The sequence below is a fragment of the Spinacia oleracea genome, chromosome 5 (genome assembly GCF_020520425.1).
Source record: "Spinacia oleracea cultivar Varoflay chromosome 5, BTI_SOV_V1, whole genome shotgun sequence".
In the NCBI taxonomy this organism is placed as follows: domain Eukaryota; kingdom Viridiplantae; phylum Streptophyta; class Magnoliopsida; order Caryophyllales; family Amaranthaceae; genus Spinacia; species Spinacia oleracea.
The window spans coordinates 13,307,696-13,334,416 of NC_079491.1; the positions used below are offsets into that span (position 1 = coordinate 13,307,696).

Consider the following 26,721-nt stretch of genomic DNA (forward strand, 5'->3'; position numbering starts at 1 on the left):
GAACCTAATCTGGAGGAAGGAGAAAATTCTGGTCATGCATACATGGCAGGTACAACTTATTGCTTTCTTACTTGTTCTCATTCTAGCTGGTTATTAGACAGTGGAGCTTCTGACCACATGTGCACAAGTCTAAGCATGTTTGATAGCTATGAACCAGTAGCAGTTGATGAGTTTATAACTATACCTGATGGTAAAAGAGTAGATGTACATCACAAAGGGACAGTGACACTAAATGAGAACATTCAGTTGAAAGGTGTATTGCATGTACCTGAGTTCCACTACAATTTGCTGTCTGTAAACAAACTATGTTCAGATCTTCAATGCATTATCTCATTTACTGCTGATAAATGTTACATCCAGGGCCATTTAATGAAAAGGCCACAGGTTCTTGGTAGTGTGAAATCTGGACTTTACAGTGTACAATCAAGTCAAGATGCAGTCATCAATTCTCCAGAACCAACATGTCTAACAGCAGCAACTTCAAGTCAAACTGAAGCAGAGGTTTGGCATCTAAGGCTAGGACATGTGCCTTTTTAGAAGATGAAGCATGTTATTGATAGTCTAGGAACTCTCAATAATAATAGTAGCATATGTCAAATCTGTCCAGCAGCTAAGCAATCTAGATGTTCTTTTCCTACTAGTAGTATCAAAACTACTAAGATGTTTGAGATGATTCATTTGGACACATGGGGTCCATATAGGAACAAGACACATACTGGTTGTACAATGTTTCTTACAATAGTAGATGATTTTACAAGAACAACATGGACCCATCTTTTGAAATCTAAAACAGATGCAGTTCCTGTGATTGATTCATTTCTCAAAATGGTAGAGACACAATTTGATACCAAAGTTCTTTGCATTAGATCAGATAATGCATTGGAACTGTGTGAGGGTGAAATGAAAAGAATAATGCTCAATAGAGGTATTATACACCAAACCAGTTGCAGCAGAACACCACAACAGAATAGTGTAGTTGAGAGGAAACACAGACACTTGCTTGAAACTGCTAGAGCACTGCATTTCCAGTCCAAATTACCTATACAATATTGGGGAGACTGTATACTTTGTGCAACTTATTTGATAAACAGAATGCCACTGAAGAGTATAGGAAACTTGACACCATATGAAAAGCTTCATAAGCATAAACCTCTTTATGATCATCTAATAGCTTTTGGGTGTTTATGTTATGTGTCTACCTCCAAGGTAGATAGGGCAAAGTTTGACAAGAAGGCAACATCATGTGTATTCATTGGGTGCTCTCCTTCACAAAAAGGCTATAAGGTTCTAGATCTTGTTACCAAAAAGATAACAATATCCAGAGATGTGATTTTTCATGAATCACATTTCCCTTTTCATCACACACCAACTACAGATTCTTCTTCTACTTCTTTTCCACCTTCAATCTATCTCCCTAAACACACTCCTCTTCTTCCTGATCCAAATCTCATTCTTCCCTTCTCCACTCCTACTGATATTTCTTCTAGTGTCAACATTTCTACTGACACAGACACTTCCTCTCAAGACACTCTTTCTTCTCCTTTCACTTCTCCTCATACCACTCCACTTTCTTCTCCACACTCTTCTTCTCCACCATCTTTCTCTACTTCTACTTCTCACATTCCTTCTAATTCCACACAGGATCGTACAAATACATCTCTCAGAAAGTCCAGCAGACATCATAAGCCACCTTCTTATCTTGCAGACTATCACTGTCACACTGCTAGGCATTGGTGCAATCTGGTTTCATATACTAGCTTGCCACCTACTTATCATGCTCTAGTAAGTCTTATTGATAGCCTGATGGAACCAAGGAATTACAAAGAAGCAGTACTTCACCCAGAATGGATTGAGGCTATGGAGAAAGAAATAGAGGCATTACTGAACAATCATACTTGGGATATGGTACCTCTCCCAAATGGAAAGAAACCAATTGGATGCAAGTGGGTGTTCAAAGTAAAACTTAAGGCTGATGGGTCTTTGGAAAGGTGTAAAGCCAGACTTGTTGCACAAGGATATACACAAAAATATGGCATAGATTTTGAAGAAACATTTTCACCTGTTGTGAAGATGACCACTGTGAGATGCATTATAGCTTTGGCAGCAAGTATGCAATGGACTATCTATCAGCTGGATGTCAACAATGCATTTCTTCATGGTGATTTACATGAAGAAGTGTACATGAAGGTACCAGAGGGCATTCCTAATCCAGACAACATGGTTTGCAGACTCAAGAAGTCTCTCTATGGCTTAAAGCAAGCTTCTAGACAGTGGTTTGCTAAGCTTCACCATGAGTTGTTGCATCAAGGTTTCACTCAATCTAAGAATGATTATTCATTGTTCATTAAGAAGTCTGGACCACATATCACCTTAGCTGCAGTATATGTAGATGATATACTGTTGACTGGAAATCACTTACCTACTATTGTTGCTCTCAAAGAACATCTTCATGCTGTTTTCAGTATTAAGGATATGGGGGTCATGAATTACTTCCTAGGTATTGAGGTTGGATATCTACCTGATGGGATTATTCTTACTCAGAAAAAGTTTACTAAATCCCTCCTTGCAGAAAGTGATTTTGATCTGCACAGAACTGCTGCAGCTCCCTTACCTATCAACACCAAACTTCTTGTTGATGAAGGGGATATTTATGATAAACCTGAACATTACAGAACTCTTGTGGGCAAACTGAACTTTTTGACACATACTAGACCAGACCTTTGTTATGCAGTTCAGTTGCTCAGTCAGTTTATGCACCTACTCAGGGTTCCTCATGTGGCAGCTCTTCATCATGTACTGCAGTATGTGGCTGGTACAGAAGGGCAAGGTATTCTTCTTAAAGCTGCTGATACCTTAACTTTGCAAGCTTTTTCTGACAGTGATTGGGCTTCTTGTCCTAACACCAGAAAATCCATCACTGGTTACATTCTCTTGTTTGGCAACTCACCTGTTTCTTGGAAGTCAAAGAAACAAGGCACTGTGTCCAAAAGTTCATCTGAGGCAGAGTATAGGGCCATGGCAGCTGCAGCTTCTGAAATCACTTGGTTGGTGAGATTGCTAGCAGAAATTGGTGTTACTGATTTGAAACCAGTTACCTTACAGTGTGATAATCAATCAACAATTTACATTGCTAAGAATCCAGTTTTTCATGAAAGAACAAAGCATATAGAGATAGATTGCAATTTTACAAGGGATAAGGTATTGGAGGGACTAATTCAGCTAACTTATTTGCCTACTACTTCACAGCTGGCAGATGTGTTCACAAAGGCTTTGCCTTCACCCCAGTTTTATGATCTTCTCTCCAAGCTTGGAGTCTCTCCTGCACCTCCTAGCTTGAGGGGGGGTGTTGGTTATACTGCATCTACTGCATCAGTGGCTGTAACTTCATCAGCAAGTCATCCACACAATAACAAAGGTGGAGCTGGTCTCACTTGATTATTTCCCTCATAACAGATTCTGTTATTGTGTCAGCTAGTTTGTTAGCTTATGCCACCTAGGATGATTATGATTGGTTGTTAGTTTATTTCCTGCAAGCTGATTGGTTATGACAGCATTGCATTCAGGTAGTTTATATAGCTAGCCTTTCCTTCTTTGTACGCTCAGTTGAGCATATTCCTAAGCTGTATCAGCACACTCAATCTCTCTCTAAATATAAGCTTTTACACAGCTTCTTCAATGGCTGTTTGAGCACCAAATTCTCTGTGTTCAGTTCATGATTTCTGCTTGATTTCAACAACTACCTTGTGAAATTTTTATTTTAAATTACTACCTTAAACTTCCAAAAAAAAAATATTTACCACCACTTTGCAGTGATCTCATTTTAAAAATAAGATATCTCTTCCGTTTCTTAATCGTTTAAAGTGATTCAAATTTCATTATTTTTCTTTTTCTATAGGAATTTCATTGTGAATGATATTATATTTTAAAACAATTCGTCTAATAATTCATTAAATATTTTAAAATTTACAAATAATATAATTAGTTTTTTCTTTTATAAAATATTAAAAGCAAGATCCTTATGGAGTCTTTACACATAAATGAGAATAATGAGTTATGAATCACTCAAAATTATTAAGAAACGAAAGAGATATCTCAATTTTAAAATGAGAAAAACTGTAAAGTGGTGGTAAATACTGAAAAAACTGGAACTTTAAGTTAGTAATTTAAAATAAAAATTGGTGTAAATACAAAAGTGGTGTATGTATAAGGTAGTAAATACCAAAAAAATCCATAATATAATAGTATAAGAAAAATTATTTTAATATAAATATGATATATTTAATATAACAATTCAAATAATTAATCATAATATTACAAATTTTGTTTAAGAGCTTATGGGAACTTATATGACCTTATTAAAATTTATTAGACTTCATTGAAACTTATAGAACTTTATTTAACTTATACAAAGTAAGAACTTATCTGAACTTATACGATTTAAAAATAAGGTCATTGAAGTTGAAGAGAACAAGACCTATATAGAGAAGTAAATAAGAAGAAATAGGTTGGTGCAATCACTAAGTACGTCATTACAGATTCCTTGAAAGATTAAACAAAGAGAATGTCCTTAATTAGGAGCAAAAAGGCAAATCGTCGGCAGAGTGTATGTTTCAGTACACAAACATTGACTAATATGACAAGGATGTGCTAAATTGTGTACGACACATCTTTTGGCTTCCTATTATTGTAACGTGATGGGCTTTAGGCTCTGTTCGACAAAATTAGCAATAGCGGATAGCGTTTAGCGATTGAGTAGTGGATAATTGTTAAAGTAGTGGGTAGCGGTAAATAGTAGCGGTTAACGGTTAATTGTTAAAGTAGCCCAGTAACTAGTATGAGTGTTTGGTAAAAGTAGCGGTTGATATTGTAAAATACAATAAAATCTATATATATTGATTAAAACTTTATTATTATTTTATCAGACGCTATTGCTACCTTCAAACGCTACTATTTTTAACGTTTGACAAAAGTTACCCAACCGCTAACCGTTACCTCATCCGCTACCACACCAAACACTTCTAAATTTTACAAGTCAAAACGCTAGCTACTACTGCTTCAAACGCTATCGCCGAACACACCCTTAAATAAATTCATAAATATTCCGGAGTCCGGACAAATGACAATTATGTGCTAATTTGTTCAAATAGACTAGGTTAAACCAACGATCTTCTCGGTCCGTTTCTAATTTCTTAAATTAACAGTTGGTGAGTGCATAAAGGGAGAATTAGAGAAGGGTTAAGATAAGAAATAGATTGGAAAAAAATGGAGAGGAGATCCCAACATGGTAAACTAGAGTTCAAATCTTCAACAATCATTTTTTTTAATAAGATATTTAACTGAAATATTATTTCTTTTCTTAAAGTTATTGCATAATTAATAAACACTGAACATAATAATTTAATCATCTAATATGCGATCCCCGTCCTACTACGTATTACGGAGTACCTATTTCATATGCTTGCTAATTTGACCAAAATATTCAATAGTACTATTACAATAAATTGACCAAAATACTGAGTAAGTATTTTTCCATTTTAATACACAAATTTGACTAAAATATTAACAAAAATCATTTAAAAAAAATTATTATTACGTGGTACTCCGTATCTATTAGTTCTACAATTCATAAACAAATATTATTTTTTCCATACATTAACTATTAATAAGAAAAGGATAGGTGAATCCCTCTCCTCTATCTCTCTCCCTTTTCTCCCTTCTCTCTCACCTTCTAAGGTTTCAGTTTCCTTGGTCGTCTAAGCAAAAAATAGTCTAATTTCTTCGGAAATTAGATTATTTCCGACCATTCTTCTTGTTTTTTCATTGTTTTCTCTTCATGTTTTGTCCTTTTTTGGTTTATTTTCCTTTGATTTTTTGTTCCCAATTTATTCTTGGGTTGTTACCAATTTATGGGTTTTTTCTAAACTTTTCTAGGTTATTGATTCTCATCAATAGATGGGAATTTTATTTTTAGGGTTTCAATAGGAAGGAGATTTGGATTCATACAGGTTTAGGGTTTATCATCAACTCGTCGATCGGAACACTTCGTGCGGGCGAAGAGCTCTACTTGAGAAGCTGCGAAAACATCGAAAATCACTACTCGCGTTAAGCTAGAAGCGGTGGAGTATGAGATGTGTAGGATTCAGAATAATAATTGTTTTGATTGTAACAGTTATGTATTTTGTTTGGATCTGTGGTATGCAGATCTATTTTATCATTGTAGATGTCGTATTACTGATTATTAATGATATTGTTTTTCCCCGTCAGAAAAAATAAGAAAATGATAGAAACTTACACAAGAAAGTAGAGTTTTACCGAATTTTTTTTGCACCATGAAGCATGTGTTATTCTTAGTGTCTGTTCTGGCACATAGTTATATACTTCATCCGTTCATTTTTACTCGCAACGTTTGTCATTTTCACGCATGCCAATGCACAACTCTGATCATTAATAACTTTAATTCTCTTTAAGCAAAAATTATAATAAGTTAATATTTTGAAAATACACATTAAGACGAATCTAACAAGATCTCACGTGAATATGTTTTATCTTACATATAAATCACCAACAATGATCAAAGTATAATATGTGAATAATGTAGAAATAAAAAACGTTGCGAGTACTAAAAATCGGAGGAAGTATATACTTCGATGATGTAAAAAAAAAAAAAAAACCTTAAAACCATATAACATACTCCGTATTAAAGACATTTTCATCTTAGCCTTACAAAGTGAACTCATCTCTCCTCGTTATATGCGAGGCATTCACATATAATTTTTGAGGACTTAATTTCAACATAACACAAAATTTGAAACACTTAAACAACTCTTAGCATTTCCATCAAATTTAATGACAGTTTTTAAGTTCAAGGTTATCACAAATTTTTTCTCTCTACTTTTCCTATCCTCTAAGAAAGCCCAAAAACAAGCAAAATCCTAGCGCCGTCGCAAGCTCGCTGGTGGTCGAGGCTTTAACGGCCGCCGGCGAGCTTGTGTCCCTCCGGCGGAAGTAGTTTGTCGTCGTAGGCTAGGTTTCTCGCCTGTAAAAGGGTTGTGTTCTCCCGGTTGAGGGATTGAAAGAGGGACCAAGTTTTGCTTCTACCCCCTCTTAGTTCGTGTTCTTCTCTCCGGGCTGTGTTGTTCTAGCTTTTGATCGCCGGGAGGTATAAGATCGGGCCAAGTTCAACCTCCGCGCCTCTTCCATCTCTATCCTAAGCGCTGCCGCCTTGTTTTGTCGGTAAAGTTTAGTTTAGGGTTAGGGTTTTGTTTGGAATTGGAAACGCTAGCTGGGTTGTGCTCTTTTCTGTTGAATTTGTGTGTGTTCTGTGAGTTTTGGCTTGTCTTTTCCCAAGTTTCTAATCGCCGCCGTCTTGTGGTGTCGGACCACCCCGATCTAGACGATAAAGGCGTTCACCGTCGTCTTGTAGTGTCGAACCACCCCGATCTGGAAGATAAAGGTGTTCACCGTCGTCTTGTAGTGTCGAATCTCCCGACTTTGAGGGTAAAGGTAAAGGTTAGTTTAAGTTTTTTGGGTTGATCTTGCCTAGCTCAATTTGTGGCCGTACCTCTCTGTTTCGTGAGTTAGAGTTTGTTTAGTGTCCTTATGTTTAGTTTTAATAATTGTCTGGTTGTTAGTTTCTCTTTTTTGCTTAGTGGTTTGTTTTGCGCGTTATGGGAATATGGGATAGTTGATTTGTGTAAGTCCTTGTGGTTTTTCCATTGTTTGTTAATTGTTGGATGTCCATGGTGGTTTTGTCTGATGTTGAGGAATGGAGTTTTTGTAGTTTTGGGGATAGGTGATACCCTGTTTGGATTCAAAATAGAATCCGTCTATGTAGGTTGTGGTTTGGGTCCTGTGGTTTATACTACCCTCGAAGGTGGTATTTTAGGTCCTAGGATGGAGGAAGAGGATCATAGGAGTGTCTGTGGTAGGGGTGTTTGGTGTTCGCGGGGGTTGGTTGTTCTCTTTAGGTTAGTGAGGAGTTGTGTTCTCTTCACTTTCAAAATTTCTTATCCGAAAACTGCTCCCCAGATGAAAAATTTGGGGGTTCATAGCATGTTCACTGGTTTGAGTCTCTCTTGGTTACGAGGGAGATTCTTAGTACCCATTCATGAGGGTGCCGAGCCACTAGTGGCTCAGTTTGATTGTGAGCTTGCCCACAAGGTTACTTCAACCATTTCACGAATTTCATACTCTTCCGGCTCGTTCTTCGTTCTTTAAGTTCCACAAGGTTAAAGGGGATCTCCTCAGTGTTCATTGCCCAAGCTACATCTCAAACGGAAAAGGGAATGGGGATGTGCAAGATGGCTCCAATGATCAAGAGGCAACAAGCAAGGCGTCGACTATCGTTGTAATGTTTATGGGGTTGTATTTTCAGTGGTTTGTAAGAGCTAGTAAAGCTCAACTTAGTAGCTTTGGATATGTTAGGGTCTTGAATGGCCCCCAAAGTTTAGGTAGTGTAACTAGTGTGTGAATGTTGTAGCTTGTTAACTTTTTCATTAATGTACGTTTATCCGATGTAAAAAAAAAAAAAAAGGTTATCACAAAAAGAGGTCCATCTAGGTGTGAGAGTTAGTTACTCCCTACATATTTTTTTTTTAAATGCACCACTTTGAATTTGACATTATTAATATATTGTGTTTGACTTTAATTTTTTTACCAATATATAAAAATAAAATGTTATTATAAAATGTTGTTAGATTTGTCCTAATACTTTCACAATATCAGTATTTTACTCGTAGAGTTTTTACAAATTGAAAATTAGGGATATATATCTATCCTACTACGTATATATTAAAAGACATCTATAAGAAAGTATATGTGATACATGGTGCTCCTTTATGGGTAGTACGGCAGTACGCTCCCTATAATCTTCATATACAAAAAAAAAACATATCAAACATGATTTGCGTAAAGTTTGAACCCCTAACCTTAAGTTTAAACAATAAAGCTTTTACCACTGAGCTATTACATGTTTCATGTTATCATTGCAAACACAAATATATAACTAAATGTGAATGTTATTAATGTAGTAACTCCAGGTAACGCCCATGCCTAAAAAGTACTCCGTAGTTAAATCATTAAATGATAGATTGCCAATTGTGCATCTCTAAATAGTGCTTAGTTCTTTTTTAGATGATACAAATTTTGTATCATATTTGTCAATGCAATATTTCAATGATTAATATTTTGTATTATCAATTGGTAAATATTATAAAAAGTTGATATCATAAATCTATACAGTGAGACAATTATAACAAGACTCCACATGACTATATGTTTTCTTAAGTATAAATCACAATTAATAGTCAAAGTAGATTATATTAATAGTGTCAAAAGTTAAATTGTGTCATCTAAAATAGATCCCGATGAAGTACGAAGTACCCCATGTATATAAGAAAAATAAACCCTTTAAAAATGGTGTTATTTGGTATCGAATCCTTTCTTAAAATCCTACTCCCACTATCCTTTTAATTCTTTACGTAAGTGTCTCATTTTAATTTTTACACTTGAAATACTCCCCCCGTATTTATTTAAGAGATATACTTGGTCGGACACGGGTATTAAGAAAAAAAATTGAATGAAATAAAGTAATAAAACAAGTGGGTTGGTTAGATATTTTAATAAGTAAAACAAGTGGGGGACCATGTCATTTTAGGGGGTGGGGGTGGTGGTGGGGTGTAGATAGATTATTTAATTAGATGGTGGGGTTGATAAGTTATTAAAAATAGCAAGTGTATCTCTTAAATAAATACGGCCGGAAAAAGCAAGTGTATCTATTTAAGAGATAATCCAGGTAACGAGGGAGAAAGAGGTAGGAAATGGGGTGGCCAGTGGTGGGATGGTGGTGGCCTGGTGGGATCGGATGATGGTGGACTGTTGGACATGGTGGTTGGGGAGGAAAAAAAGGAGAAAATCGAATTTGCTCATGGAAGTCAATGCCGGAAAACCAAGTTAATGGTCGGAATCTGACTATAGGTCCTAGTTAGACTCCTAGTCAACAACCTAAATGTAATTTAAGGTCCCAATTTACCACTTTCTTTATATAAGGTCCTTTATCACAAAGTCGTCATTATAAAAGGTCATTTCTAACAAATTTTTCTATATTATATTTCATCTGAATCTAAATTTTTTTCACATTTAGAATCTTGACACTATTCACAATGTAAGAGAATCTTATGAATTACGTTCAATATATAAGAAAAAAAACATAGTCATGTGGGGTCTTGTTTGATTTTTCTCAATGAGTACTTTAACAATATGAAAATTTTATAATTTTTAATAACACGTAACTAGAGATATTAAAGATGTAAAATGTGCATTGACATGTGTGCCAAAGGAAAATGGGAAAACCATTTAGAAATAGAGGGAGTAACATAAAAGTTCCTAATATTCTGTCAAAATTGTGCCAAATAATTATTTAAATCAATTAAATTCATTAGGTCGTTAAATCACCCACACTTTCCTATTGAACATTAAATCTTTCTCAATTTTCTGGATTAAGGTGAAAACACTAAATTAATTTGGCCGTTAAATCACCCACAATTTTTTTTTTCGGCAGAAGAAAATATTAGATTAATAAATACAATTCACATTGTTTAAGTAAATAAATTCTGTTTACATTAATCTATACTATGTACTAAAAGACGTCTATAAGAAAGCATATGTAACACGTGGCACTCTAGTTATAGGTCGTTCGCTTTACATAATCTTCATATACATAAAAAATGTCAAACATGGTGGTTTGCGTAAGGTTTGAACCCTTGTCCTTGAGTTCAAACAACAAAGCTTTTACCACTAATCTATTACATGTTTGATATTATCATTGCAAAAAAAACAATACTCCCTCCATTCCTAAATACGTGTCCAGTTCCCATAAATAGCGTTCCCTTATAAGTGTCCAGTTTCCATTTTTGGACATACACCTTTCCCACTTTTCCATACACTTTTCCCACTTTTCCACACACTTTTCCCACTTTTCTATATATCATTATTACTTTTTCTTACACATTCTACACTTTTACCACTTTTCAATCACCACATCCACTTTTATATATACTTTATTACTCCCTTCGAATCTAAATGTTATTCCCGTTTCCTTTTTTAGTGTTCCAAAATAATCTTCCCATTTCTTTTATTTCCTTTTTAATCTCTTCCTTGTAATTTTAACTTTGTAATTCTATTGATTTATCAATAAAAAACCTTGTAGTCTCATTGGTTGGTTTAAGTTTGGTTGGATTAATGAGTTGTCATTTTTATTCCTTAAATTTTATTGGTTCAACTATTTTGTTTTCTTGTGAAAATGGAATCAAAAAGCAACAATTCCCCATAAAACTACATTAATAATAGTTAATCTTATAATATTTCTTTTTCCTTAATAACCGCGTAAAATGACAAATGGGAATAACATTTAGGTTCGGAGGGAGTAATAAACAATTATCTACTTTTTCCTTTCCCCAAAAAAACATTCACAATCATTACCTCTTACACACCATTTAATTTTATTAATTACCGTGTAAATATCCAAAATGAACACGTATTTAGGAATGGAGGGAGTAATATAACTAAATGGGAATGTTGTTAATGTACTAACCCGGCCGGGACATCATCCGGATCCAAATACTAGTTAATTATTAAATCACGTGTATGATACCATACACAAATAATAAAAAGGCCGAATTATAAGGGAAAGAATTTACAAGTGCTTCATCACAAATTCCTTCGAAGATTCAACTAATGAGAGTTGAGTAGTTTTGATAGAGAAGAAATATTTGGTGCGATCAGCGCTTACGTCATTACAAATTCCTTCGAAGATTCAACCAAGAGAATATCCTACTCCCTATAAAGGTGAATAACGTTGGCACGGTATACGCTTCAGCATAAACATGGACTTGAAAAGCAATACGAGCTGAGTGTAATAGATCTCTAATAAGAATTGTTTCTTGGCAATATTGAGGCTTTTAGTTATGAGGTTTTTGAGTAGTTTATTTTATTGAGAATTATTTTAAGGTAGCTCTTGCCAAGACACTTTTAAGGTAGCTTTTGCCAAGACACCTTCGATATATAATTGATTCTTGTTGGCAAGTGAGAGTCACTTTGTTTGTGAAAGTCAATTAATTATTAGATTGAATAAACAAAGTGTACGGGGCTGGTAGCATCGCCAAACTGTAAGGATAAAGGCAAATAATCCTTAACGGCAGTTATTATTCCCTACCAGCATCTCTTACAAGCCGGTAGGGAGGAGGCACGTGACCAAACCAAGAAGTCAACGGGTCGCTATCAATCGGGTAGGACCCATTTGTCCGTACGCCCGACCCGCGCCTATATATATGGGCTTCATTTATGACAAAAGGTACGCAAACACAATCATTTCCACTAAAACCAAAATACTTATCACTCATCATACCTGACTTTAGCATCGGAGGGGGGATCCTCGAATCACCCTCGAGGCTAGTTCATCTTTGTTATCTGCGCAGGATATCATCAGGATAACAGCAGCACTCAACCAGCAAGACATCTCCAACCGTTCCCAAATCCTACCGGAACAATTGGCGCTAGAAGGAGGGGACTTCCCAACCTTGTCAAGTAAATCAGCCATCATGGATACCAACAACAAAAAACCTAGAAAAAACAACAATCTCCTACAATCAGCAGTGATCACACCAACATCAGTAGCACAACCCGCAGTCAAACCTTCTCTCTTACCTGTCTCAACCAGCCAAGTCACACCACTTACCGATCCTCCCCCAAAAACACTCAAGTCACAGATAAGCATTGCCCCCCCAGGTTTTGAAGACCCGAACGACGTGATCATAGAGGACGAAACGTCCATGGAAGAAAGGGCACAGGATTCCCCATCACCCCCACAGATTCAGAGCAACCTCTCGGCGTTGTCCCAAAGGTTCACACCACAACAGCTGCTGACGGCGTCGGCCGTCATGAAAGCAATGGTTGAACTGTCCTCAAGGAGGACAGAGGGAAATCAGATCGTGGTTACCGGCAATCGCCCGGGTGTGATGCCGGTTAGAAATCTCTACGAAACCCTAGAGCATGAAGTGGTACTGCCAGCACAACCTGAACCAATACTTGTACAGAGTGAAAATCCGGGTATAAGAAAAAGGCATAGCTCTCGGCGCAGAGAAATGTCCACTAGACGCCGGGAGTCGGTGTCAGAGCAAGAAGGGTCGTTTCCTGCTGGTAGGGAATCGACACCGTATCACGAAGAGTACATCGTACAGTCTCCACAACCAGGTTGGAATAGATATGAAGGATATCTACCTCATCAGGAGCCGATGAGGCGAACCATACACCCCAAAGACTCCCCACTCTGCAGGGGTATACTGGAGCAACCTATGGAGAAAGTAAAGATGCCGACGTGCAAATACAACGGAACCACAGACCCCGAAAATCACTCCACCGCTTTCGAACAACACATGATGCTGTATTCTGACTCAGATGCCATGTGGTGCAAAGTGTTCCAAACCACATTATCAGGGGTGGCAGCCGATTGGTATAAGAAGTTGCCGGCCGGATCGATATTCAGTTTTCGGCAGATCCAAGAGGACTTTGTGAGGCGGTTCATTAGCAAGGTTGAACGAAAGAAAACATCTGGAGAGCTGATGTCAATCTCACAAAGGCCGAAGGAGCCGCTGAGAGAATACCTTACTCGTTTTAACAACGAATCCATCACAATACCAGATTTACAGCAAGAAATAGCCGTCTTGGCTCTGTTGAGAGGGATGCAGGAATGCGAGTTCAAAAGGTACCTGGGAAGAAAGTCATTTACCTCGCTGGGGGAGGCCTTGAGAAAAGCAAATGAGTATATCAGGAGTGATGAGCTGATGCTAATATCACCTATGGGGGGAAATCAGGCAGTACAATCGGCCAAGAAGGATCATGTTCCCATACAGCAACACAATTACCGGAAAGATAACGGTAGAAAGGAGGGCCATCAGCAGAGAGGAGGATATCCGAACAGACAACAGCCGGTAGGGGCTTACCAGGTGTACACTCCCCTGAACACCGCCAGAGCCACGATCTACGCAGTAAATAAATCGGCAGCGTGGAGAAAACCGTTACCGATGGATGCCCCAGGTAACAATAAGAACTTTTGTGCTTTTCATAATGATCATGGTCATTACACGGAGCATTGCAAAGAGCTCAAGGATAACATCGAAGAGCTGGTAAGAAGGGGATACCTATCCCAGTACAGGGTTCGACAGGAAGGCCAGGGAGGAAATAACAGGCAGGGTAGTTCGCATAGTCATGCCCCATATACACCTACTCAGCCAGGGTATGCACAGCCCACTGGTAGGATTGAGCAGGCACCACCATCCCGGCAAGAAATCCGGTCATTACCGGAAACAGGCAAAGATGGGGCCGATAGGGGAAAGAGACCCACGGTTTGGGTGATCTCTGGAGGGCCCGTGCATGGAGGTACAGTCAGCGGGGCAATAAGAAATCTAGAGGAGCACAGGCATTTGGTGAGTTACCATAGCGCAAGGAAATGGCCGGAACCAATCCCCCTACCGGTCATCACGTTCACCTCGGACGATTGTCGCGGCATTATATATCCCCATGATGACCCGCTGGTATTGGAACTCGAGATAGCAAACTTCCCCGTCAAGAGATGCCTGATTGATGGAGGCAGCTCTGCGAACATCATATTCTGGGAAGCTTTCACCCAGCTGAACATAGATCACGGAGAGTTAACAAGGGTGAGCTATCCTGTTATCGGATTCTCCGGAGCCAGCGTCTATCCAGAAGGCAGTATCCGTCTACCGGTTCAAGTAGGTAGAGGATCATCAGCCAGGGACTTAATGGTCGACTTTTTGGTGATAAAAGTACCAGCAGCGTATAACGTAATAATTGGTCGACCATTCATTCATGACGCACAGGTGGTGGTGTCCACATATCATTTGACCATGATATATCTCTCAAATCTGGAAAGAACAGAAAGGGTACATGGCAGTCAGGAGACTGCCAGATCGTGTTATCTAACAGCGATAAAGGCACCAGGAAGGATGGTGCCGAAAACCAACCTTGCCCGAGAAGCAAACATGCCAACCAAAAGAAAGAGAGGGGATTTGAGCATGGAAAATTTTGATGAAAGGCCGGTTTGCATCCCAAGGCCAGCTGCAGATGGAGAAACTCGGGAAATTGAATTAGTAGAAGGAGTTCCAGAAAGAACGGTACGAATAGGTGCCGATATGGAGGCAGATCAGCAGGTCAATCTCATCGGCCTGTTACGAGAAAATGCAGATGTCTTTGCCTTCTCTGCAGATGAAATGCCCGGTATCAGCCCAGACATCATAGTGCATCGTCTGAATGTAGACAAGTCAGTCAGGCCGGTAAAGCAAAAGAAGAGAAATTTCTCCAGTGAAAAAAATGCTGCAATAAAAGAAGAAGTGGAAAAGCTGCTGGAAGCAGGGTTCATAGAAGTTTGTGATTACCCCGAATGGTTGGCCAACGTAGTCATGGTAAAAAAGTCAAATGGCAGTTGGCGAATGTGCGTAGATTTTACCAATCTGAATGGGGCGTGCCCCAAGGACTGCTATCCATTGCCACGAATCGATAGGCTGGTAGATTCAACAAGTGGCCACGCTGTTTTGAGTTTCCTGGATGCCTTCTCAGGGTATCACCAAGTCAGCTTGTGTAAAGCCGATAGAAAGAAGGCCGCCTTCATCACAGATTCAGGGGTATACAGCTATAAGGCTATGCCATTTGGGCTGAAGAATGCGGGAGCAACCTACCAGAAGTTGGTGGATAGGGTATTTGCTTCCCAGAAAGGGAGGAACATAGAGGTATATGTGGATGACTCAATAGTTAAAAGCCGATTGGCCAGCGACCACATCGACGACTTGAGAGAAACTTTCGAAACTCTGAGGAGGTTCAGGATGAAGTTAAACCCCAAGAAATGTGTATTCGGGGTCCGATCAGGAAAGTTCCTGGGTTTCCTAGTAAGCGAAAGGGGAATCGATGCCAATCCAGATAAGGTAGATGCAATTATGAATCTACCAGAACCCGGTTGCATAAAAGACGTGCAAAAGTTAACAGGAAGAATGGCCGCATTGACCCGGTTCATTAGCAAATCAGCAGATAGGGCGTTGCCCTTTTTCAACGTGTTAAAACAAAACAAGAAATTCAAGTGGGGAGAAACAGAAAGAGCAGCCTTTGAGGCAGTAAAACGGCACCTGCAAGTCCTACCCACAATAGCTCGACCAGAGGAAGGGGACACGCTGCAGCTATACATATCTGCTTCTCAACACACAGTAGCAGCAGTTCTGATCATAGAGAAAGATAAAACACAGATACCGGTGTACTTTGTCAGCCACATCCTGCAAGAAGCAGAAACGAGGTACTCCTTGATAGAAAAATTGGGGTTGGCAGTATTGATTGCAGCCAGAAAGCTGAGACCTTACTTTGATGCACACGGGATCCAAGTCCTCACAAACTACCCACTGGAAAAAGCAATGCAAAAAATGGACACATCAGGTAGACTCCTAAAATGGGCGATTGAACTATCAGAGTTTCACATGGAATATCGACCCAGAATGGCTATAAAGGCCCAAGCACTGTCTGACTTCATAGTCGAAGCATCATACCAGGAGGAGGAAATAAAGGAAGGAATATGGGAAGTAGCAGTAGACGGCTCGGTCACCAAATCAGGGTCAGGAGCAGGGGTAATAGTTACCTCACCAGAAGGAGACCAGTTCGAGTATGCTATTAAGTTCTCTTTCCAGGCATCAAACAACGAGGCAGAATACGAGGCCGCAATCGCTGGCATACAGATCTGCACGGCAGCTGGTGCTCGTAGGCTCAGGCTTACAACCGACTCACAGCTGGTAGCAAACCAGTTCTCAGGAGAATATGAAACGAAGGAAGAATCCATGAAACGATACGCCGAAAAGCTTAAACAGTCAGTGGCACAGTTGGAAAGCTTCGAAATAAAATTAGTACCCCGATCAGAGAACATGTTGGCAGACTCCCTGTCAAAACTGGCCAGCTCAAGTGCTCTGGTAAAATCAGTAATGATGGAAGTCATGCATCGAAGGAGCACTGAAGTATTGGGAAATCAGGTCATGGTAATCACGAGCCAACCTGAATGGTATGACACCTTGTGGGCATACAAGAGAGATGGAACCCTGCCTGCAGAAAAAACGGAAGCAAGAAGGTTGATTAGAAACTCATGCTGGTTTGTAATCATCAGAGGCCAACTCTACAAACGGGGTTTTAGCTTGCCTCTGTTACGATGCATATCAGCATACGAATCGGCACGACTGATAGAAGAAATACATGAAGGAGTGTGTGGAAATCATCAGGGAGGAAAAACCCTTGCACTGAAATGCCAAAGGCAAGGATACTACTGGCCGACAATGCTAACAGACGCACAGGAGTACGTCAAGAAATGTGAAAAATGTCAAGTTTTTTCAGCAGTCATCAATCGTCCTGCAAACGATCTCATGCCAATCCTAAATCCAATACCGTTCGCCCAGTGGGGAATGGACATTCTGGGACCATTCACAACGGCATCCGGTGGAAGAAAATTTCTGATAGTGGCAGTCGATTATTTCACCAAATGGATAGAAGCAGAACCGGTGGCAAAGATAACTGCAAATCAGGTCAAAAAGTTCATATGGAAAGATATAATCACCAGGTTCGGATTACCGATGGCAATCGTGATGGACCATGGGGTACAGTTTGATTGCTCGCCAGTTCAAAGTTTTTTGAGTACGTACAAAGTCAAGTTTGCCTACTCTTCTGTTTGTCATCCCCAAAGCAATGGACAGGCAGAAGCTGCCAACAAGCAGATACTGGCAGCAATGAGAAAGAAGCTAGACGACTATAAGGCTGGTTGGGCCGATATTGTTCCAGAGATACTTTGGGGAAACAGAACCACCGTTAAGGAAGCAACAGGAGAGAGCCCATTCCGTCTATGTTTCGGATCAGAAGCAGTGATACCAGCAGAAGTAGGGTTACCTACATTCAGGATCCAGCATTATGAAGAAAACAAGAACGATCAACTGTTAAAGCAGGAGCTGGATCTTCTACCAGAAATCAGACTCAGAGCAGAAATCAGGTCGGCGGCTTACAAGCAGCGCATAAGTAATGCCTACAACAAAAGAGTAAAACACAGACAGCTTGAGGTAGGAGACCTGGTGCTCCGCAGAACTGCAGCTACAGGCAAGGCAAAGGTCCAAGGGAAGTTAACCCCAAACTGGGAGGGGCCTTATCAGATATGGGAAGAAATCGTACCAGGAGCTTTTAGGCTGATGGATATGGGTGGAACAGCACTAAAAAATTCATGGAACGCCAGCGTCCTTAGAAAGTTTTATGTGTAGTCACTAACCCAAAAAGGCCGATTGAGCCAGGCCTGTTATGGTCCATGAAATGAAAGAAAGTCGAGGAATTCAAAGCAGAAGAATCAAACCCTTAAAGTAGGTCAGCAAGGCTACTATCAGCTTGCTGACTCGGGGTAATGTATAATCAAAAATCGTGATTCAAACCCTTAAAGTAGGTCAGCAAGGCTACTATCAGCTTGCTGACTCGGGGTGATACGAATCAAACCCTTAAAGTAGGTCAGCAAGGCTACTGTCAGCTTGCTGACTCGGGGTAATGTATAATCAAAAATCGTGATTCAAACCCTTAAAGTAGGTCAGCAAGGCTACTATCAGCTTGCTGACTCGGGGTGATACGAATCAAACCCTTAAAGTAGGTCAGCAAGGCTACTGTCAGCTTGCTGACTCGGGGTAATGTATAATCAAAAATCGTGATTCAAACCCTTAAAGTAGGTCAGCAAGGCTACTATCAGCTTGCTGACTCGGGGTGATACGAATCAAACCCTTAAAGTAGGTCAGCAAGGCTACTATCAGCTTGCTGACTCGGGGTAATGTATAATCAAAAATCGTGATTCAAACCCTTAAAGTAGGTCAGCAAGGCTACTATCAGCTTGCTGACTCGGGGTGATACGAATCAAACCCTTAAAGTAGGTCAGCAAGGCTACTATCAGCTTGCTGACTCGGGGTAATGTATAATCAAAAATCGTGATTCAAACCCTTAAAGTAGGTCAGCAAGGCTACTATCAGCTTGCTGACTCGGGGTGATACGAATCAAACCCTTAAAGTAGGTCAGCAAGGCTACTATCAGCTTGCTGACTCGGGGTAATGTATAATCAAAAATCATGATTCAAACCCTTAAAGTAGGTCAGCAAGGCTACTATCAGCTTGCTGACTCGGGGTGATACGAATCAAACCCTCAAAGTAAGTCAGCAAGGCTACTATCAGCTTGCTGACTCGGGGTAAAATACCAGATTCAAACAGCACAATTGCATAAATGAGGGCAAGCATAAAATAGAAAAATAAAATAAACAACACAATATCATAAGCATAAGAGCAACACCATCTGAATAAAGCAAATTCGACAGCCAACACCAAAACTGACATTTGTTAGCTGATCAAAAATGGCACAAGGTAAAGTTTACAAAAACAAGCATAAAATATCCCAGGGCAAAAAGTGCCACAAACAGCTGATACCAAAAGTGCGTCTAAAAAAATAAACTAATCTTTAAAAACAGCAACGCCAGATGAACCACAGGATGATACCGGTGATGACTGCCCGCACCTTCAAACTTGTTGATGATCCGTCTGGTTGGTACTGGAAGACGGCAGGGCAGGATCCAGGTAGTCTTCTTCCTTCAGCTCAATGGGAGGGAGAGTCAAGGGATCAGCATTCTGAATGATCTCCTCCGGAATGATCTGTGACTCCCAACCGGTTGGTACCCTGTGCTTTTCCTCCACCAGGAAAGCATACTCAATATCCTCACAATCCTCCTTGGTAAGGCCAATACCATGAACGCCACAACGGTGGGCAGCAAACCAGCCACCGTTATGACTATCCGTGATACGCTTACTATAGGTCTGGGACCGAGAAAATCGCAAGGCACCATCCCGAGCACCGGTCTTGTAAGCAGCTTTGGCCTTCTCATCCGCCTCCAGCAACTTCTCAGACAGCTCTTTGTTTTTGGTCTCCTCTGCCTCCAGTTTGTTCGCAACATTCTCCAACTCTTGGTTGCGTTGCTTCACCCTTTTCAGCTCAGAAGTTTTTTGGTCCAGATCTTGCTTGGCGTCATTCACCTGCTTCTCCAGCTCAGCCTGCCTTTTCTGAAGGTCTTCATTCTGCTCCTGATAGCAGAGGTACAGCTTCACAAGATCCACTGCGGAGTTGCAGGCCTACAAAAGACAAATCGTCAAAAAACAACACCGATTGCATACCTTGAACAAATATATATATATATATACAAAAAGCATACCATAAAAGTAGCACCGATTTCATACCTTGAGCAAGTCATTCATATGTTGGGCAGCCGGCGCGTCAATCTCAGCAGCAGGATTGTCGCGAGGAGTAGCCAGATCCTTCAAAGCCCTCCAACCCATGCAACCACCTCCTTTGCAGTCATCGGTGAGTATCGACTCACCACGAAGAAGATCAATTTTAGGGTTCCAGGATTCGTCAGGCTCACCAGGAGGAACCTCAAAGTACTTCATCTTCCTGGGAGTTAAGCAAATCGGAGTCTTCTCAATCCACTCTCCAGGACGGACGAAGACACCCATGTTCAGACCAGAGCTGGTACCAGCGCTCTGGCTAGGGCGAACATACCCAGAAGAGGTATGAAGAGTAGGAGGCATGAGAGGAGGAGTCTTCTGGCCCATACCAGCAACATCAGTATCATTAACCTCTTGCTCCTGATTCTGGCGGGTTGGAGTCATAAGATCCACAACCATCAAGTCTGGTTGGGCTATCGGCTCAACATTCTCAACAGCATCACCCCCTTGGCCTGCGACGTTCGCATCGGCAGCTGATTCAATACCCTTCTCAGGAGACTTCTGCTGAGACTTGTCAGGGGCAGGCTGTGTAGTACCGTCCACTCGAGACCGATTCACCCGAGTGAAGGGTTGGTTACGATCGCGAGGACGCCTTCCAGTAAGGGCAGCACCGCGACCGCAATCCAAACTTTTAAAACCACCAGCCATGTCAGGAGCAGTATGGACGGTCTTGAAGACAGGTTTTGGAGCAGGGTTGTCGGGAGCAGTATGAGTCGTTTTGAAAACAACTCCAGTGGGTGCACGGATGGAAAGCGGTTTGGGAGCTGGTATGGAGCTTAATCTCTTTGTCTTCTTAGCAGGAGACTCACTCACAACCTCCTCCCGAGTCGAACCACGCTTTTTGTTGGCTTGGGTTGCGTAGGTCGACAGAGTAGAAAACACGCCTTTCGGATTGGGAGGGTTGTTGGTAGTAGGACGACCGTCTTTGCCCAAACCGAGAATAGCAAAGTTGAGAGTATGCAGACCTGGTAAGAAAAAACAAACAAAAGATTTAAACACAAGACAAACAGCAAATGCGTACAAAACAAGAAAAGCATACTTAAACAATATAAGAGGGGGATATAGCTATCAGCCCCACGACCATACCAAGAGTATGGGTGTGGCACAAGCCAACTGCAGACAGCGGCCCATTTCCCAAAATATACTTAGCAGGAGGCAACCAGTACTTAGGAACGGTCACAGACTTCTGCAAACCGGTGTCAACATGAAAACAGGACACAAACTGGTGGGCCCTTTTCTCCCTGAAACCCAACTCCCGAATGGGGTAATGGTTCATATGAGGACGGGGGAGATGAAAGCGAGTCCGAATGGGGAAATCAGAAGGCACTCTCAACCAGTAGAACTTCTTTTCCCAATCTTTACAGCTAGACAGCTTGGGGTTGACTGTCATTTTGCTTGCCTTGGTGTAAAAAGACCACCATCCAGACTTCTTCTTGTACTTTTTCAACCAAATCAGCCGCCTAAACAGGTTAATGGTTTGGGGCCATTGTTTAAAAGATAGCAGCCAGGTAAAAGCCACAACATTCCTCACTACCTGAGGCGTTACCTGCGCCAAACATACATTCCAAGCCCGGAATACCTTCTCTATAAAAGGATGAAGAGGAAATCGGAGGCCGAAATCTAGATGATGGGCATACACGCCGATATGATCAGGAGGACAATCCAAAATCACACTCCCCTCAGCAGGAATCACGAGACGGTACCCTTTGGGCAGTTTCAAATACTCTTTGGCCCAGCGCGGATGGTCGTCTTTGATAGCCCTATCACGGAAAGATTTGATTATTTTAGCTTTGTAAACGGCACTACCAGCAGGAGGAGGACTCTCAACCCTGTAGCTCATCTCCTCCGTATCGGAATCTGGTTCCACATCCAGATCCCCTTCTCTCAAAACCTGCTCACACAGAGAGGTCACGTCTTCACCATCATCCCACAACCGGCCAATATCATCATCAGACTCCAAAATTGAATCCCCTACATCCTCATCATCTCCCCCACCACTACCGGCGGAGTTATCGGACCCCGCAACATCGTTAGCACGACTGCTAACCTCCCCTTCATCCATCTGACGGCTCCCACCAGCCACGTCCTCTAGATGGGCACCCCTGATGGCATCCTGGTTAAAAGACACAACAACATTGCCAAAGTTAGTGCCATAGTCACCATATCCTTTACCGGCAGGGTCCATAAATTGCGTCCATGATCGAAGTTCGTACTCAAGGGCAATAGAGGGAGCATCCACTGCCGGGATTGTTTCGCAGTTATCTACTAAATTCAAATCATGACGAATGTCGGCTCGTACCTGTTTGCGCATATGAGCCTGTAATTCCTTTGCAGCATCCTCGTAAGACGGCTCAAAATAGTCAGAGGCAGACGGTTTATCATCATCCTCAAAATTGACATCCTCAGAGGTAGACGCAGGGTCAGCATCGTCATACCCAGCCCCACTCAACACATTATCACTATCTCGCTCACCCGACATTACACCCAAATATAAACCAATACGAAGGAAGAAACAAAAACAAAAAAGACTATACCTTCTCGCACAACGGAAATTTAGCAGCCCAGAACCGAGGTACAACACTTCCGCAAGCACCACAGTCAGCAACAGAAACAGCGCCGAAAAAATAACTCGCAGGAACAAAGGAGAAGATTTGAGAAAGAGAGAGAAAAGTTTGAAGAAAAGAGCGAAAGTGTTTTGACGTTTTAAGAAAAGAAAGTTAAATAGTCAAAAATCGAGGAAAACGGGCGATTTGACAGTTAAAGGCAGTTGAAAGGACAGAGCAAATCTCAGCCATTGAAATAAAATGATAAAGCGACACGCGTCGCATAGCACGCAGATGCATCACACGTGGAATAAATTTAAGCGGTACAAATTCAAAATACTTCCTAAATAATTCCAAAACCTCAAGGGGGCTAGTCAGCATCCAAAACCTCAAGGGGACTAGTCAGCATCCAAAACCTCAAGGGGGCTAGTCAGCATCCAAAATCTCAAGGGGACCAGTCAGTGTCCAAGCATCCCCAAAGGAGCATATCGGTAAGAGGGAGCAGGACACCCTATCTGCTTAGTTTCAGCGAAATTACAGGTGGTATTCACTACGAGAAAGCTAATCAGCACTTAACACATAAACACACCAGCATTTCGCGGAAAGCGCGCAGTCTGAGGGGGCTAGTTGTATGGAGAGCACTATTTTCAGAGCAAGCACATCAGTCAAGACAGATATGCTCACTCTGAGGGGGCTAGTTGTACGGGTATGCTACCAGCTGGCTGGTAGCATCGCCAAACTGTAAGGATAAAGGCAAATAATCCTTAACGGCAGTTATTATTCCCTACCAGCATCTCTTACAAGCCGGTAGGGAGGAGGCACGTGACCAAACCAAGAAGTCAATGGGTCGCTATCAATCGGGTAGGACCCATTTGTCCGTACGCCCGACCCGCGCCTATATATATGGGCTTCATTTATGACAAAAGGTACGCAAACACAATCATTTCCACTAAAACCAAAATACTTATCACTCATCATACCTGACTTTAGCATCGGAGGGGGGATCCTCGAATCACCCTCGAGGCTAGTTCATCTTTGTTATCTGCGCAGGATATCATCAGGATAACAGCAGCACTCAACCAGCAAGACATCTCCAACCGTTCCCAAATCCTACCGGAACACAAAGAATATAATATGGGAATACATATATCGAAAATGATAAAGGTCGCAACATGCGACCTTTAAGCCGTGTCATAATGATGACATGGCACGCTTATGTGTCATGATTTAAATTGGAAACTAAAATATTTAACTTATATAATCTTTTATACATGTTTGAAAAAAAGGTAGGAAAATCATAATATTCTAATTTGTTTCCTTATTTATACCGACTACCTTATTTATATATTTACATAGTAAAAATATTGTATTGATAGTAAAAATATTTTGATGACACATAACATACGTGGCGCCTATATGTACCAATTAAACTCCGACACGTAAGATTGCGACAACTAAATATTGTCGCAACTTGCGACCTTTATCATCACCCTACATATATATATATATATATGTATGTATATATATATATATATATATATATATATATATATATATATATATATATATATATATATATATATATATATATATATATATATATATATATATATATATATATTAAAAGACCTTTCTACAAACGTTTGTATGCCACGTGACGCTCTATCTCAATTCATAAATCCATGCTATCAATCCACTTTCATTTAAAAAATGACATGTGACCTCATCTTTCTACACTAGAGCATTATAAGCTATGACCTTTTACGTGTTATCTTTGCAAAATTAATATTGATATAATATAGAGAAATTATCTTGTGAAATATTAAAACATAATTTCATTAACGCATACAATAATTAAATGTTATTCACATGATAATTTGGGGCATTGTATGTGCCCAAATACTAGTAGTAAAAAAGAGATTGAAAAGCTCTTTTGAACAAACCATCAATGTTGGATTTTTTTGAAAACGGTTATTGATATTATCTTGTAGAGAGATGAGGGTAGAGAGAGCGGATATCTAGTTGGAGAGCTCTCACATATATTGGGTGATGAATGATGATCGGCCTTTAAATGATTTCACAAATATGACAATGATGTGCTAATTTGTTCAAATACATTAGGTTAGATAAACCGTTTCTAATTTCTTAAATTAACGGTTGTTAATACATAAATGGAGAAATTAGGAAGAATTTACCAACATGTATATAAATGTTTGTTTTTGCTATTATCAGTTGTGCTAATTGTTATTTTTTCCTGGCTCCATAACATAGTTTTTTTTGTTCCTTTACTGCCTTTTTTTTTTTGAGAGGAATTGTTCCCTTACTGCCTAAAAAACCTCAATTTTTTTCCCAACTACTAAAATGAAAGTTGTATTTTTACATCTAAAAAAAATAGATTTCACCGCCACTTAACGTACTTCGTCCAAAAATATGTTAGTGGGGCCCACATTTTCATTTACCCTTGTTGTTTTCCATGATTTTCTTCCTTTCTCCCATGTTTTACTTCCTTTAATCTCAATTTACACACACAAACAAGATATCCTTCATTTTCAGATAAATTAAGTTCGAATAAATTCAGAAAATAAGTCGAATGAACAGAGTCTTACTCATTAGATTAGATTAGTGAGTTTTTTTGTTTACGAGTTTTGATTAGTAAGTTTTTTTTAAAGGTAAAATTAGTTCCTTACAAATAGTCATATGACATCTATAATACTTAGTAGAAATAAGGACTACCAAATACTCCGTGCAAAACAACTTGGATCAAACGAAATTTTTATCCGACAAAATCACAATCGTTGTGGATGAGATCTAACAATGATGAATATCCTTTTTCACATCTCTATTATTTGATACAAACTTCAATGAGGAGATCTTTCGATCTGTTGTAGCTTTGAGATTGAATTAAATTTGATTTGATTGATTGTAGACGTAGAATGACACCGCACAAAGCTTCATCAATAAATGATTTTTTCCCGCGAAATAAAAAAACATAGCTCCAAACTCTTAAATCAATTGTGGCTAGAAATTTGATATTGAAAACTTAGGCTATGTTATGTTCGACTTATTTTGACGTACTTCAGACAAAATAAGTTCAGATAAATTCAGTTAAGTTCAGATAACTTTAGTTAAGTTCAGATAAGTTTAGACAGTATAATTAAGTTCAGCAAAAATAAGTTTTTTTCAGACATTTTTGCACAAAAATAGTTTATTTTAGACAAAATAAGTTTTTTTTCCAGATAAAATAAGCTCATATAAGTTCAATTAAGTTCAGATAGGTTCAGATAAGTTCAGTCAAAATAAGTCCAATAGAACAGAGCACAGTAATAACACATTGTATCTCACCATTAAAATTGTCCTAAATGGGTAAATAGCCTCTCCAATAAAGAGATAATGAAGTTTTTATTCTGAACAAGCAATTAAAAGTTACTCCCTCCGTTTCTTTTTGTTCTTTACGTTTTCCTTTTTGGGTGTCTCAAAATGTTATTTACAATTTCTTTTATATAATCACATAAATGCTTTAATATTCTATTAAAGTTTGTGTCAAATGATTATTTTAACCAATTAAATTCATTGGATCATTTAATTTCACACACTCTTTTATTGGAACATTAATTTTTCTTATTTTTTCAATATTAGAATTTTGATAAAACTGAAAATATTATAAATAAACATAACTTTTTTTTGTTTATATAAAAATATAGAGGAATCTCAATGCACCTTAATTAGTCTTTAATAATAAAAGAACAAATATAAAAAACAAAAAGAAACGAAGAAAGTATAAAGGAAAAGAAAAAAAAGAA

At 39.6% G+C, this 26,721-nt stretch overlaps 1 protein-coding gene across 1 annotated transcript; it reads left to right on the top strand.

The window, feature by feature from the left end:
• Positions 1-7,599: 7,599 nt before the first annotated feature.
• On the top strand, positions 7,600-18,338 carry LOC130461322 (uncharacterized). Its single transcript, XM_056829372.1, has 2 exons — positions 7,600-8,160; positions 12,474-18,338. Exons 1-2 carry the CDS (start codon positions 7,600-7,602, stop codon positions 18,336-18,338), a joined length of 6,426 nt encoding a protein of 2,141 aa, XP_056685350.1.
• The last annotated feature ends 8,383 nt before the right edge of the window (positions 18,339-26,721 follow it).